The following is a 16,430-nucleotide window of genomic DNA, read 5'->3' as shown; positions in this document are numbered from 1 at the left end:
AGCTCCTCAATTTGCCTCACAAGGGCTGAGTGCACCCTGCTTGCCAACAGCGCTCGGCAGACCAGACGGTCTCCCATCCAAGTGCCAGCTAGGCCCGACAGCGCTTAACTTCGGTGAGCTGACGGGAACCGGTGTTAGCACTGCGGCAAGGCCATGGCAATCCTTTAAAAGTGCGTTAAATAAAATTTCGTCATATAGCTGGATGCCGGGAGAGGAGAGTAGGAGACCGTTTTTTCCCGTAACAGCAGTCTTCTGACTTTTTCGTGTGGCTAGCCACGAATTACTCTCCTATGCCAATCGTTACATCTCGGAGTAGTGATTGCCACGTACGTCATCAATTGTTTGCTGGATGTTTCCAGTTTATGCCTTCCTCTAGTGTTCAAAAAAATGGCTCTAAGCACTATGGAACTTAACATCTGAGGTCATCAGTCCCCTAGACTCAGAACTACTTAAACCTAACTAACCTAAGGACATCACACATATCCATACCCGAGGCAGGATTCAAACCTGTGACCGTAGCAGCAACGCGGTTCCGGACTGAAGTGCCTAGAACCGTTCGGCCACAACGGCCGGTCCCTCTACTGCCTTTACCCTCTACAGCTCCCTCTATACGATGTAAGTTATTCCCTGATGTCTTAATAAATATCCAGATCACCGCAGCAAATCAAAGAAATAAAAAAAGGCAAAGCTCCAGGATTTGATGGGATACACCCAGAGTTCCTCATCAATTGTGGATACAGGACTCGTAGATGGCTTGCAAGCTTTTCCACTAATATTATGCAATCAGGGATCATGTCAAAAGCCTTCAAAAAAAACAAAAATCGTAGCAATACTGAATCCGGGTAAACCAGCGAACAAAACTGCTAGCTAAATCGCCCTCTTGAGCTGCCCCTACAAGCTTTTGGAAAGAGCCTCAGCCGAATCGCTCCAAAGATCTATGAAGTTATTCCCATCGAACAGGCAGGATTCAGACCAAACAGAAGCTGCGCAGATCAAGTGCTCAGCTTAACTACACACATAGAAGCTGGATTCCAACGTCAACTTAAAACGTCAGTGGCTTTTGTTGATCTTACAGCTGCCTATGATACAGTATGGAGACAAGGACTCTCGTACAAGCTCGCCATTGTAATACACTGTCTAACTACAATCAGGCTCATTAACAACGTGCTACCTGAGAAATACTACCAAGTAGCCCTTGGCAACCAACTAAGCAGACAGAAGAAACTTAATAATGGTCTTCCTCAAGGCTCAGTTTTGGCGCCAATCCTGTTCAACTTGTATACATCTGACCTCCCTAAACAGAGTCAAGAAAGTTCATCTACGCAGACGATCGGGCCTTGGCCACACAGCAGAGAACTCTTAAAGCTGGTGAGGAGATCCTATCCGCAGATGTAATTACAATAGATGAACAAAAAGTGGAGACTGATACCAAATCCAACGAAGACTGAAGTCAGCTGCTTTCACCTAAACAACAGAATGGCCAATGCGAAGTTGAATGTCACATTTAATGGTCAGGTCCTTCACCACCAAGACTGATCAAAATATCTAGAAGTGGCTCCTGACAGAAACCTCTCTTACAGAAAGCACATAGAAAACACCGCAGCAAAGCTGAGATCACGCAATAATATGATACAGAAGCTGAGTGGTACCTCAAGGGGCGCAAGAGCTACGACACTGCGATGCGCTGCCTTAGGGCTGGTCTATTCTGTTGCTGAATACTGTACCCCAGTGTGGCTCAATAGCACACATGTGAAAAAAATTGACGTGAAGCTAAATGCAGCAATGAGGACAATAACAGGCGCCACCAGAACTCCTAAGACAGAACGCCCTCCTCAAGGAAAACCAATGCACTCTGACGTTCCTGTATTCCGAATGAACCGATTAAAATCTATGCAGCCATCTGTCCTACTGATAGAATCGCTACAGGCAGCTACTTTCAGTATCAACAAAAAATGGACAGAAATGTGGAACACTATTGCCCATGAGGAACATCAGACCCTCCAAAGACTAGCCGGTAGGGAACTAACGCGACGTGCCTGGAAAACAATTAATCGGACCCGCACAGGCCACAGTATCTGTCCTGAAAACCTCTACCAATTCGTAAGGGTTTCATCATCTCAGTGTGACTGTGGAAATGAACTCCAGACGATCCATCACATTGCAACAAGCTGTAGCAGAAGAGCCTACCATGGGAACTTGGAAGATTTCTTTGAAGTGATGGAGGCAGCCTTTGAATGGATCGACAAGTTAGATATTAATTTATAGATTTATTTTTTAAATTATAAATTATGAAATTAATATAGTTTTGTAAAATTTTGTAAAACTATGTAATCCACAAACGCTAGTCGCTGTTCATATGTAATGCCATACGCTAAATAAATAAATAAAATACTGTCCCTTCCTCTTGTCAATGTTTTCCATATATTCCTTTCCTCACCGATTCTGCGGTGAACCTCCTCAATCATTATCTTATCAGTTCACCTAATTTTCAACATTCTTTGTAACAACACGCCGGGAATGCTTCGATTCTCTTCTGTTCCAGTGTTCTCACAGACTATGACTCAGTACCATCCATTCCCGTGCTCAAAACATGCATCCTCAGAAGTTTCTTCCCGAAATTAGGGTCTACGTTTGATACTAGTACTTCTCTTGGCCAAGAAGGCCAGTGCAAATCTACTTTTTATGTCTTCTTTGCTCCGTCCATCATCGATTATTTTGCTGACTAGGTAGAACAATTCCTTAACATCGTCTATTTCGTGCTCCCCAATTCTTACGTTAAGTTTCTCACTGTTATCATTTTCGTTACCTCTCACTACTTCCGTTTTTCTTTGGTTTACTTTCATCCCATATCCTGTACTCGTTAGACTGTTAATTCTTTTCAGTAGACCTTGTAATTCTTTTTCGCCTCCACTGAAGATAGCAATGTCCTCAGCGAATCTTATCATTCATATAGTTCCTCCTTGAATTTTAATCCCATTCTTGAAACTTTGTTGTACATCCGCAATGTGTTCGATGTATAGATTGAACAGTAGGGACGAAAGACTACATCCCTTTCTTACTCCCCTTTTTAATCCGTGTCATGGTCTTCCAGTATTACTGTTCCCTCTTGATTTTTGTGCATATTGTACATTACCCGTCTGTCCCTATGGCTTACCCCTATTTTTCTCAGAATATCAACCGCATTGCACCATTTGACTTTGTCGAATGTTTTCCGAGATCGACAAATCCTATGAATATGTCTTAATTTTTCTTCTGTCTTGCTTCCGTTATACACTGAAGCGCCAAAGAAACTGGTATAGGCATGTGTATTCAAATACAGAGATATGTAAACAGGCAGAATACGGCGCTGCGGTCGGCAACGCCTACCTAAGACAATAAGTGGCTGGTGCAGATATTAGACCAGTTACTGCTGCTACAACGGCAGGTTATCAAGATTTAATTGACTTTGAAGGTAGTGTTATAGTCGGCGCACGAGCGATGGGACATAGCATCTCCGGGATAGCGATGAATGTTCATTTTCCCGTACCAACACTTCACAAGCTTACCCTGAATGCCAGGAACCCCGTGAAACACCAAATCTCCGTCATCGCTAAGGCCGAAAAAAAACCGTGCAAGAACGGGACGAACTACGACTGAAGAGAGTCATTCACGTGACAGAGGTGCAACCCTTCCGCAAACTGCTGCAGATTTCATTGCTGGGCCATCAACATGTGTCAGAGTACGAACCATTCAACGAAACAGCGTCGACATAGACTTTCGGAGACGAAGGCCCACTCGTGTACCCTTGACGACTGCACGACACAAAGCTTTACGCCTCGCTCGGGTTCGTCAACACCGACGATGGACTGTCGACGACTCCTATCATTTTGCCTGGTCGGTTGAGTCTGAAATTGTATCCAACGGATGGACGTGGGAACAGCCTCATGTTTCCATGGATCCTGCATGTCAGCAGGTAACTGTTGAAGCTGGTGAAGGCTCTGTAATTGTGTGGGGCGTGTGCAGTTGGAGTGATATGGGACCCCTGATACGTCTAGATACAACTCTGACACATGACACGTAAGCTCCAGGTATACTCTTATGAGTTTAAACACTTCCTCTGGCCTCCAAAGCCGGCCGCGGTGGTCTAGCGGTTCTGGCGCTGCAGTCCGGAACCGCGGGACTGCTACGGTCGCAGGTTCGAATCCTGCCTCGGGCATGGGTGTGTGTGATGTCCTTAGGTTAGTTAGGTTTAAGTAGTTCTAAGTTATAGGGGACTTATGACCTAAGATGTTGAGTCCCATAGTGCTCAGAGCCATTTGAACCATTTGGCCACCAAAGTCCCCATACATAAATATTATTTAGCCTATCTGGGATGCCTTGCAACATGCTGTTCAGAAGACATCTCCATCCCCTCGAACTCTTACGGATTTAAGGACCACCCTGTAGGATTCATTGTGTCAATTCCATCCAGCACTACTTCAGATATCAGTCTTCCATGCCACGCCCTGTTGCGGCACTTCTGCGTGCTCGCGGGGGGCCGGCACGATACTAGGCAGGCGTACAGTTCCTTTGGCTCTGCAGTGTATGACCACGTCAGAATTGCATCCCTGGTGCCTTTACCTTTCATCCAGCCAAACTGATCCTCATCTAACAGATCCTCAGTTTTCTTTTCCATTCATCTGTATATTATTCTTGTCAGCAACTTGGGTGCGTGAGCTGTTATTCTGTTTGTGCGATAATTGTCACACTTCTCGAGTCTTGCTATGTTCGGAATTGTGTGAACGATGTTTCTCCGAAAGTCTGACGGTATATCGCCAGTCTCATACATTCTACACACCAAAATGAATAGTCGTTACCACTTTTACCAATGATTTTAGAAATTCTGATGGAATGTAATTTATCTCTTCTGCGTTGATAGATCTAAAGTCGTCCAAAGCTCTTTTAAATTCTGATTCTAATACTGGATCTCCCCCTCTCTTCCGTACCGACTCTGTTTCTTCTTCAATCTCGTCATCAGACAAGTCTTGCCCTCATAGAGGCCTTCAGCGTACTCTTTCCATCTACCCGATCTCTCTTCTTCATTTAACATTGGAATTGTCACTGCATTATTCATATTAACACCCTTGCTTTTAATTTTACCAGTTTTCCATGGAGCCATTTGGCCTTATCTTTCTTTAACTTCCTATATATTTCATTTCTAAGTTACTTGCATTTCTGTGTTTGTGAATTTCTCTTCCTTTGTCTGTCAACTTTCTTCTCTTACCTATGGTTTCTTCACAGTTATCTTCCCTATATCTAGGTTTTTCTTTCAAAGTCCTGTGGTTGCCCTTTTTAGAGATGTCCAGTCCTCTTCATCTGAACTGCCCACCGCACCATTCATTATCGCAGTACTTCAAGTGTACCCCTTCATTCCTTAATACTTTCGTATGACACTTCTTTGCGCATTGATGCTTTCTGACTAGTCTCTTTAATTTCAAGCTACTCTTAATCAGTACTAACTTGTGATATGAGTTTGTATCTGCTCCTGGGTACACCTCACAATCCAGTATCTTCTTCAAAATCTCCGCCTGAGCATGATGTAATCTAATTGGAATCTTCCCTATTTCCCGGTCTTTTCCAATCATATGTTCGCCTCTTGTGATTCTTGAACTGAGTATTCGCTAATAATAGCTGAAATTTACCGCAGAACTCAATTAGTCTTTCTCCTTTCTCATTCATTCAATGAAGCCCATATTCTCCCGTAACCCTTTCTTCTACTCCTCCCCCTACAACCGCATTCCAATCTGCTATAAATATTAGATTTTCATCTCCCTTTACGTACTGAATTACCCGTTTAATACTCTCATATACTCTCTCTCTCTCTTCGTCTTCTGTTTGGACGTCGGCATGTATACCTGAACTATTGTCGGGTTTCGTTTGCCGTCGTTTCTGTTGGGAGCAACGCTATGACGGAATTCTTTACGGTAACCCTCTCTCCGCCCTACTTCCCTATTCGTAACTAATCCTACTATCGTTTTACCTTTCTTGCTGCTGCTGAAATTACCCTATTCTCGACTGACTAGAAATCCTTGTCTTCTTTCCATTTCACTTCACTAACCTTCTCTGTATCTACACTGAGCCTTAGCATTTCAGTTTTCAGATTTTCTAGCTTACCTACCACGTTCAAACATTTGACATTCCACGTCCAGATTTGTAGAACGTTACCACTGCGTTAATTATTCAGTCTCATTCTCGTGGTCACCTCCCACTTGGCAGTCCCCTCCCGGAGATCCAGAATCTTCTGCCAGTGGAAAGATGACCATGACACTTTTTCAGTTGCAAACCATATGTCCTCTGGATACACATTATTGTGCTTAATGCAGTGGTTTCCATTGACTTCTGTATCCTCATAGCGTTGATCATTGTTGATCCGGGGTGGCTAGGTGTCAGAACGTTGTGCGTCTTTTGCAGAGCTGTTTACGGCCGTGGTTGTTGAAGACAGTGCGAGTGCAGTCCATCCCTATGCCGACTACTGCTGGCAGGTAAAACAGCGAGAGATGGCAGTTATCATCGCAAATTCATGCTTTTGGGCAGCTTCAATATTTCGATCGCGTCTCGTATCTTCATGTGAAGGCGAGTGGCTGTATAGTTAGCCATAGAACTTCAAGTCCCATTCTCTTCACCCCTGTCATCCAATCGGAAAATTAATTTTAATGGTGTTCCTTTTGAGGAATTTTAGGAGTAAGAGTGAACACAATACGTTACAATTGCGTTGACGCAGTTGCGTTGCACATCCTGTTGAACGTCACTTTTAATACTAGCTGCAACATTGGTATATCATTTTACAACGTGACGCATTCGATATCCCAGAATAATTTTACAGAAATTTAGGACACTGACGTAGAAGTGTTCATAGAGATTACACAACCGCCGGTCTCTATAAACTTTTGATATAATTTCTTTTACGTTCCAAGACAGCACAGCAAACTAACAAGTGTCAAAATAGCAACACGACGAAGGGTAAAGGTCTTTATATTACATATTACGTACAAGACAATACACAAATTGTTTTGATTTTGGAATGGTACACGATCCCTGAGTCGGAGAATTCGATACGGACTGAGGTGCACAGATGCTTCAAATTGAGAGTGTAAGAGTCGTGGGATGAAATCAAAAACGATCTGGATGTGTTCCTGCGGGATCTAGATGCGCTCGCTCTTTATGCTAGAGACCAAAAATTGTTCTTCGTGGCTGTGGCAGGATCGTGATAGTAAATTGTTGCTCACCCATACCTCTGTCTTATTGTAGGGGCGACATGCCAGACGAACGTGCAGGCCCGGGTAGGAATGGCACCTGTCGTTGTCTGAAGAAGGGTTACACATTCCTTGTCACACGAGGCAGGTCGTTGTCTTGCTGAAATATGATCCACGAACCGGTCACACAAATAGGTAAACGCTGTGCATATGTGCACGCGATTCCTCGGCAGCCAGAGTAGTCATTGCCTGAACACTGTTCGACGTTTCCAGCTATCATGAATTCAGAATGAGATTTTCACCCTGCAGCGGAGTGTGCGCAGGAGAGCTTCTGTAAAGTTTGGAATGTAGGAGACGAGATACTGGCAGAAGTAAAGCTGTGAGTACCGGGCGTGAGTCGTGCTTCGGTAGCTCAGATGGTAGAGCACTTGCCCGCGAAAGGCAAAGGTCTGGAGTTCGAGTCTCGGTCGGGCACACAGTTTTAATCTGGCAGGAAGTTTCATCATGAATTCATTTTGGCCGTTATTTCTGGGTTTTGCGTTTTACACATTGCTTTGGAATCTTCGACTAATAAAATGTGCACATCTGTAGGTTTTTACATATACGAGGGCGGTTCAGAAAGTAACCTCCGATCGGTCACAGTGCGGGTTGTGGGGGGAGTAGCGACGCCATCTGTGCGTTCACGCACTCAACAGGTCAGTCGGCATCAAGCCGTGGTCGAGTGAACGTCATACCTGCGCTAGTTTAGTTTTTGTGGCAGTTTGAAATTTTTCTGCAATAGAAAACCCCGCCAAATGTGAAGTGCGTGCTGTCATAAGGTTTTTTACAGCCAAAGGATATTCTGCAGCAGCTATTCATCGTGAGCTTTGTGCCGTGTACGGACCAAGAGTTATGAGTGAAGGAGTTGTCCGTGAATGGGTACGTTTACTTAAAAGTGGACGAGAAAACGTTCATGATGAAGAGAGGAGTGGTAGACCATCATTGGTGACAGACGAACTCGTTCAGACAGTTGATGCAAAAGTTCGTGAAAATCGACGTTTCTCAATGTCGGAGTTGTCTACTGGTTTTCCACAGATTTCTAAGACTCTCTTATACGAGATAGTGACAGCAAGATTGGGTTACCGTAAGTTCTGTGCACGATGGGTGCCCAAAATTCTTACCGACCACCACAAAACTCAAAGAATGGCCTCTGCATTAGACTTTCTGTCACGTTATAAGGACGAAGGAGAACCATTGTTAAACAGAATCGTGACCGGTGACGAAACCTGGATTAAGTACGTGAACCCTGAGACAAAAGAACAATCAAAGATGTGGGCACATTCAAATTCGCCTACCAAACCAAGAAAAGCCTCGCAAGATTTTTCTGCCAGAAAACTGATGGCAACGGTGTTTTGGGATGCCAAAGGGGTGTTGTTGGTTGAATTCATGAAACGTGGTACGACCATTAATCAAGACGTGTACTGTGAAACAATAAAAAAGTTACGACGGGCTATACAGAACAAACGCCGTGGTATGCTGACTTCCGGTATCGTTTTTTTGCACGATAACGCCCGTCCTCACTCTGCTCGCAGAACAACGGCCCTTCTTGAGTCCTTCAAGTGGGACGTTATCAACCATCCACCTTACAGCCCAGACCTGGCGCTAAGTGATTATCACCTCTTCATGCATTTGAAGAAATGGCTCGGGTCACAGCAGTTTGATGACGACGAAGAGCTCAAAGATGCGGTCAAAGGCTGGCTCCAGGCACAAGCGGGTGATTTTTATGCAGAAGGAATTTCAAAGCTTGTGAAGAGATACGATAAGTGCCTCAATCGCTATGGAGACTATGTAGAAGATGTAGTTGTAAGATGTTTATATTAAAATATTTTTATTTAACTTTGTGTATTTTTTTAAATCAACCGGAGGTTACTTTCTGAACGGCCCTCGTACATCTGTGCTCAGCAATTCGCCTTACTGCGTGTAGCGGAGGATTCTTCTGGTGTCAGTATCATCCTCCTCATCCCTGCTTCCGTGCCGTATTCTCGAATAATGCGTGGGAAGCAGGACTGTCGGTAGGCGGCAGCAAGAGCTCCGATTTCTCTGATCTTTCCGTCGTGGTCATTTTCCGAGACACGCTGGAGAAAGTATTGTATTACTCTACTCTTCCTGACGTGGCCGCCCGTAGTGGCCGAACGGTTCTAGGTGCTTCAGTCCGGAACCGCGCTGCTGCTACGGTCGCAGGTTCGAATCCTGCCTCGGGCATGGATGTGTGTGACGTCCTTAGGTTAGTTAGGTTTAATTAGTTCTAAGTGTAGGGGACTGATGACCTCAGATGTTAAGTCCCATAGTGCTTAGGCCGGCCGCAGTGGTCTAGCGGTTCTAGGCGCACAGTCCGGAACCGCGAGACTGCTACGGTCGCAGGTTCGAACCCTGCCTCGGGCATGGATGTGTGTGATGTCCTTAGGTTAGTTAGGTTTAAGTAGTTCTAAGTTCTAGGGGACTGATGACCACAGATGTTAAGTCCCATAGTGCTCAGAGCCATTTTAACCATTGAACCATAGTGCTTAGAGCCATTTGAACCATTCTGAACTTCCTGATGTGTACACTCTCCGAATTTTAACAGTAAATCTCTCCGTGTCGTACAGCGTCTCCCTTGTAACGTCCATCAGAAGGTCTCGCGGTTGATAAACAAGCCAGCGACGGTATGCGCCGCTCTCTATTAGATCTCTGTGTCTTCCATTAAAACAGACCGCAATTACGCAATAATCCTTAGAAACGAGTATTCTGTAAGTTCGGAATCCGTTTCTCCTCTAACTATCTTTATGTGATAGTCTGACTTACGGTCGTTCTGGACTCTTACTCTAACGTTTCTTACTTTTGTATCGGGGTGCCGGTAAACGGATCAGATTAGGTACCCAGCTACGGACTGCGGTGGCAGTGAGTGTCGATTAACAGGGCAGCAGGGTCACGGAAGAAGGTGGACTCAAGACGTAAGTGATAGAAATAGCAGTTACGTAGAATCATTTATTCCGTGCGCCGGTCAGAGACCCGAGGCCAGGCTGGTCTCGGTCGGTGAAGTGCTCTTATCTCTTCAGGTGGCCTCCCCTGTAACGGCCAGCGCGCGGCCTCGCCCCGTCGAGCAGGCAGCAGCTTACACGAAGTTACGACGCCAGCACTGCGGCCGTGTGGGGCAGAGTCATGCCTCGCCTAGGCGGTTGGCACGCCACTGTGAAGATGCAGGACTCAGTGCGGAAAGCACTCGAGCACGCAGAACTGAACCGTGGGCCCCAGCGCAGGATGTAGGGGCGGTGCTGCAATAGCAGAGTATGCCCTCAAAAGCCAGGTGGCGGCTAGGAGGATAGACCCAGGCGCGAACATGAACCCCCACTTAGGCACAATGAAGTCGGTAGAAGTCATCCGGCAGATGGTCCTCGGCTGAAATGCACCAATTAGACTCCCAGCAGCATCAGGCCTAGACGCAGTCGATAGTTCTACAGCTAGCAAAAACAGCGTCCAGTAGAAAGAACTGCAGGCCGGGGTGGCCGAGCGGACGGTTCTAGGCGCTACAGTCTGGAACCGCGCGACCGCTACGGTCGCAGGTTTAAATCCTGCCTCGGGCATGGAAGTGTGTGATGTCCTTAGGTTAGTTAGGTTTAAGTAGTTCTAAGTTCTAGGGGACTGATGACCTCAGAAGTTGAGTCCCATAGTGCTCGGAGCCATTTGAACCATTTTTTAGAAAGAACTAGATGGCTCATTTCAGATGGATGATAGCTGGATGCGGGTGGAAACAGACAATGCGTAGTCGGGACGGGCTGTATTAATGGGTGCCATAACTCGTCATCACGTAGACCGAGAAAGTGTCCCAGTGGCGGGCATGGACATGCGGTAATCCAGATTGCCATCGTTATAGTCTACTTCCGTACTTCTGCAGCGTCAGCAGTGTTGCAGTCTCAGCAGCGGTTGTCGAAGATAGATGTGTGGTAATTTATTGCACTGTGAGGACCAGGCAGCGATTCTGGCTGTGTTGGCAGACTCTTCTTGCAGCTTCTATCGAACGTACGCCCTGCGGGTTTCCGTCTGCTCCACATCGCTAGAGATTTTTTGCGTGAGCATGTGGTGACATTTTCTGCTAACCTGGCCACGAGTTTTTAACATCCAAGTAAAAGAAGGTCTGTTACAATAGTTTGGTTTGGTACTTTTCCCAGAGATTTATAGCCAATAATTTACTCAAACTACAATGGATCTCTTCAACTAATTATGTACGTTACATTTATTTACTTTCGGGATCAATATCCAATCTCTGCATAAGTCATCGATTCTCTGCAGTTCTTTCTTCTGGGTACAGCGATGTATTTAATTTTTCAGTGGAGTTACTGAAAATGTAATTCGTGTTTTGAATGCTGAAGGCAATATGACAGAAAATACGTGTGCGTGCCTGACGGTGTGTGTCGCTTTGTGCACTGTGTGAGCTATCGTTATCAAGACGTTTACAAAGCGACTTTTTTCTTTTTTCAAATTGTGTGTAGCCGGCCTCCGTGGCTGAGCGGTTCTAGGCGCTTCATTCCGGAACCGCACCGCTGCTACGGTCGCAGGTTCGAATCCTGCCTCGAGCATGGATGTGTGTGATGTCCTTAAGTTAGTTAGGTTTAAGTAGTTCTAAGTCTAGGGGACTGATGACGTCATATATTAAGCCCCATAGTGCTCAGAGTTATTTGAACCATTCGAATCAAATTTTGTGTTCCCACAGGGTTCAAAAAATTCAAATGGCTCTGAGCACCATGGGACTTAGCTTCTGAGGTCATCAGTCCCCTAGAACTTAGAACTACTTAAACCTAACTATCCTAAGGACATCACACACATCCATGCACGAGGCAGGAGTCGAACCTGCGATCGTAGCGGTCCCGTGGTTCCAGAATGTAGCGCCTAGAACCGCTCGGCCACCACGGCCGGCTTCCCACAGGGAACTGTATCCCTGAGCACGTATAAGTTGCTGTTTGAGAGCCAGAAAAGAAACGTTATTCTCCTCTCCGTTACGGTTCAATATTTCGTAAATATCATCCACGTTTTCTACTAAAGTACGTTGCGGTCAGTAAATGACGAAAGAGGAAAGCGCTCCATCTGATGGGAGTTAGTGGTCTGTCTGCAGAATCACCTCGATATACTGGGCCGCACGTAAGGCATTCTGTGTACTATTTTGATATTCTGAAAATGTGCTTTTGATTCTGACGTTATTTTAATCACTTCTGATGCTATTTCCTTGATCTCGATGGTCCCCGTGAACGAAATGATAAAGGAAAGGCTATTCTGAAGTGAAACAAATTTACTAGAAAAGCTAGTTGGTTTCTTGAAAACCCGTTCGCTTGTCCTCTATGTTTGGAAAAAAAAAAGTTTGTAATTACTCTCTGCTTCTGTTCGGAGTAGCGCGCCACAGCAGTAGATGAAACTGACATAACTGTACGAACATATCTTCTCTATATTGTAGCAGGGCAGTCCAATGACAAATTTGAAAAGCTGGTTCCACGAATAGTCTAAGCACGAGAGTATTATAATCCGATTACCGCGCGTCATACACAGCCGTCACGGTAATTATGAAACACGTACAACTGCGCTACATGAGTAACGACAGCGGAGCGAGGAATTGAGATGACAAGTGGCGCTGCGGCTTAATTAATCGCCTACTTATCGCGACTCGCGTGTGCACTCGCGAGCCGCGGCGCGAGGCGGCCGCGCGACAGGTTTGCGACGCTTTTTCACCGCCGCCGGCGCCGCGTGGCTGCTTCGACACCGCGGCCGGCATTCTTCGCTCAGGCGATCGCCACTCGTGCGGAACGGGCTGCCCCTCGCCGAAGTTCACTCCGCGCCTCTCTGCCAGCTGAGATGGAAGCAGGTGACGAGACAGGAAAACTTTGTCAGGGAACTAGATAATGTGACTCGAACCTGTTTGCTACACAACACAAAGATCCACGCAAACGTGCTTATGTGTTTGTTCGTGGCAGGACAGAAGAATCTCTTTCACATCATCAATACGAGATCCTTCTTCGGACGCTCTGTTTGTCTGTGTGAGTCCTGGTATTATAAAAAAAAAATGATAAAATATTTGTTTCTGTCAGAAAAGATTGCGCCATAAAATATATAAAAGTTTTCAGGTAGTACCGGAATTCGCTTCAGCTGATCTGTGAAAACCAGCCGAATGACAAAGTGCAATGATGAAGAAACTAAATTCGTACCCGGAAGTACCGCGTTCAAGTCTTTGTTCAACCGACCTTATTCAGATTTCCCTGTTGTTTTTTTTTTCCTAAATAATTTGGGGCGAGTGGCGGGATGCTTCCATCAGAAAGGCTAGAGCTTCATCATACTTGTTCTGTCCAAGAGAACACCCTCACCCAAGTCAGATTTTAAAATTCCTCTCTAGGATGGGCGAATTTCTATTAGCGAGCTGCTCGTTCCAAATATGCGACCTGTGTCTCAACCTTTGCATCACGTGACTCTTCGTCTGTAAAGAGCTGCCAGTCTAACCCGTAATGAGGCAGTCGCAGAGAAGAAGCAACATATACCTAAAAATTTACCTAAAGCGCACACTCCCTCTCCAGCGAAGTATACGTCGTTGTGAAATTACAGACAGAGCGTCCATACGGCACATTGTCTTTCACAATAATCCAGCTAGCAATTTCACCAACATTTATATTTTTACTCTCCAAAGCAACATGAAATACAGCATAACAGCCATGTCTCGCTATATAGTATATTACTTCAAGTTGTTCCCACTCTACGGTCTAGCTCATCCACTATGTCGCAATTTTTTAAAGAAAAGAACCCATTTATATTGTTACTTACGTACAGCTTTAGCTTTACCTTTGTTCGCGTATTATGAAACCTAAATAATTTTTTGCTTTCAAATATTTGGACTCCTTTATAAATGAACGCTCACAGAAGAAACATTCACCAAGTGATGAGATGTGTAGAAGAGCAAGGGCAGCCGGACAAGGTTACAAAGAAAGAAAGAGTCGAATAGGAATTAATAAGCGATTAATCGAATGACAGATCGAGGATCATTTAGTAATGTACAACCCGGTGGTGTAAACATAATTTCTTTATCAATTTTATTTCGAATTTCTTGAAATTTCAGCCACGATTGAAACCATTAACGAAACTTCCGAGGGAAAAGAAAGTTTATGACAATTATTGTTAACATACTGAGGAACCAGGATGTGGAAATAGATTTCAGCTGCCGTCATTAAAAGGAATTGATAATATACTCCGAATGGCAGCAACCGGTAAAAACTACTCCTGTTGTAAAAAAACGGTCCTCCTCCTTACTCGTGAAGGCGTGGGGATACAGCCTTTGCGCCAGTTAGATGTGACCCAGAACAGGAAACCTCTCTCGGCAAAATGACGTGACAGCTCCTATGTCTCACTAAGAAGGCGTCAGCCCCTGCCCTACTAGGTAGTTGGCAACGGCTCTTTACTTTTTGAAGTGTGTGCCAGGACAGTGGTTCCATTCAACCCACAAAAGGCCTGACCAGTGCCATGTCCTACTTATTCAGTTTGAGCTTCGAGTCGCACCAGCAGTTGCAGCTTCATCTCCGTTGTGGACGCATCTTGCTACAGGTATTTAACCAATTGCAATTAGTAGCAGTTTAGCTGTCGATCATCTTGCACAGAACACAGCGACATCATTAGGTTACGCTCGCCTATTCGTCTACTCAGTAAGTAAAAAGTATCTCATGCTACGAGTACAATCCCATGGCGTCAGCCGCATGGTAAGATTCACTGAAATCTCGTCCTTTGGCATTTTGATATGCTCTCTCTGGTTAGTATTCCCTCTCCGCCCTGATCGTAGTTCTGCGTACGTGTTCTGTGTCATCTCTCGTTTCATAACATCAGTGAAGGCTGATCTCTAAATATTGTGTTTTGATTAATTCTAATTTCAGACTATATCAATGTTTTCTTGTTTCTCCTCATTCTTTGTTATTAGAGTTGGGATTCCCTTTCCCACGCCCGGGTTCCCGGTTTCGATTCCCGGCGGGGTCAGGGATTTTCTCTGCCTCGTGATGACTAGGTGTTGTGTGATGTTCTTAGGTTAGTTAGGTTTAAGTAGTTCTAAGTACTAGGGGACTGATGACCATAGATGTTAAGTCCCATAGTGCTCAAAACCATTTGAACCATTTTTTTTGTTTTTTTTTTGGGGGGGGGGGGGATTTCCTTGGGCCCCTCCCAGCACTGTAACAAAACAGGGACCTCCTGCAAATAACTACCTTTCCAGTGCCTTACACTGTCGATCAATTTAAAACCCTGTCGGCCTCTCAAAATTTACCACATTGAAGAACTGGGGTAAGCGTCTTTTATTTTCTCTGTCAGGGATTGCAAAGATATCTGGAAGACAGCAGGATGAGGTAGCTGCAAACGACAAAACTTCCACCCCTAAAATCCTTGACTGTGACGCTCCGTTACATTCTGTCCTGTTCTGTAATGTCCATCGTGTACTGACCTTCATGTGAAAACTAAAGCAGCAGCGAGTCAGAATGACATAGTCTCCAGGGTCTGATTGCAGAAGAAGCAAGGTAAACGGTAGACAAGATGAAGTACTTACTGAACACGTGGTATCATTTGTGAAGTTTCACAGTTGAGCAAAGAGTGAGCGACGGTACCTGATGGTGGCGCAGACGGCGGGGGTGGGCGTGGCGGCGGCGACGGCGGCGACGGCGGCGCACAGCAGCAGCCCCAGCAGCAGCGTCTGGCCCAGGAACAGGTGGCGCCGGCTGGGCGCCGTCTGGCGCGCCTTGCACACCACGAACACCTCGAAGCCCAGCATCAGCAGTGCGCTCACGCTGCACACCACCAACAGCGGCACCACCTGCCGAACGCCCGCAGCTCACTAACCCGGCACTCCGCTACAGTCAAATGGCGCGCCTTGCGCACCATCAACACCTCGATACCCAGCATCCGCAGTGCCCTCATGCTGCACTGCACCGGCAGCCGCACTACCTGGAGAACGCACGGCAGCACACAAAGCTGGCAATCCACTAGAGTCAAATGCCGCACCTTGCACAACACGAGTACTTCAATGCATTGTTCAGTCGGTTGTTTTTTCGTTCAGTTGGTTTTTTCAGTCGAATGAAACAGCCGAATCGAACTATCTTCTGCGGCCTTGTCAGCTGTATTAATGTTTTCCTTCACTCACCGAGTTTAATGCGAGAGAACCGACTGACACAAGTCTCTGTCCGTTTCTGCCCGTTTTCC

General features: G+C 45.6%; 1 protein-coding gene across 1 annotated transcript in view; it reads right to left on the bottom strand.

Moving 5' to 3' along the window:
- Positions 1-16,430, bottom strand: part of LOC126182212 (uncharacterized) — a gene marked incomplete at its 5' end in the record, with an annotated part of 97,967 nt that overhangs the window by 67,044 nt on the left and 14,493 nt on the right. Inside the window, one exon of the mRNA XM_049924831.1 lies at positions 15,839-16,044. Within this exon, the coding sequence (XP_049780788.1) occupies positions 15,839-16,044 (206 nt within the window). The remainder of the gene's footprint in view (positions 1-15,838; positions 16,045-16,430) is intronic.

Source organism: Schistocerca cancellata, chromosome 1 (genome assembly GCF_023864275.1).
Source record: "Schistocerca cancellata isolate TAMUIC-IGC-003103 chromosome 1, iqSchCanc2.1, whole genome shotgun sequence".
Lineage (NCBI taxonomy): Eukaryota > Metazoa > Arthropoda > Insecta > Orthoptera > Acrididae > Schistocerca > Schistocerca cancellata.
Note: the sequence above shows the minus strand (reverse complement) of the source record. Positions and strands in the feature narration are given on the sequence as shown.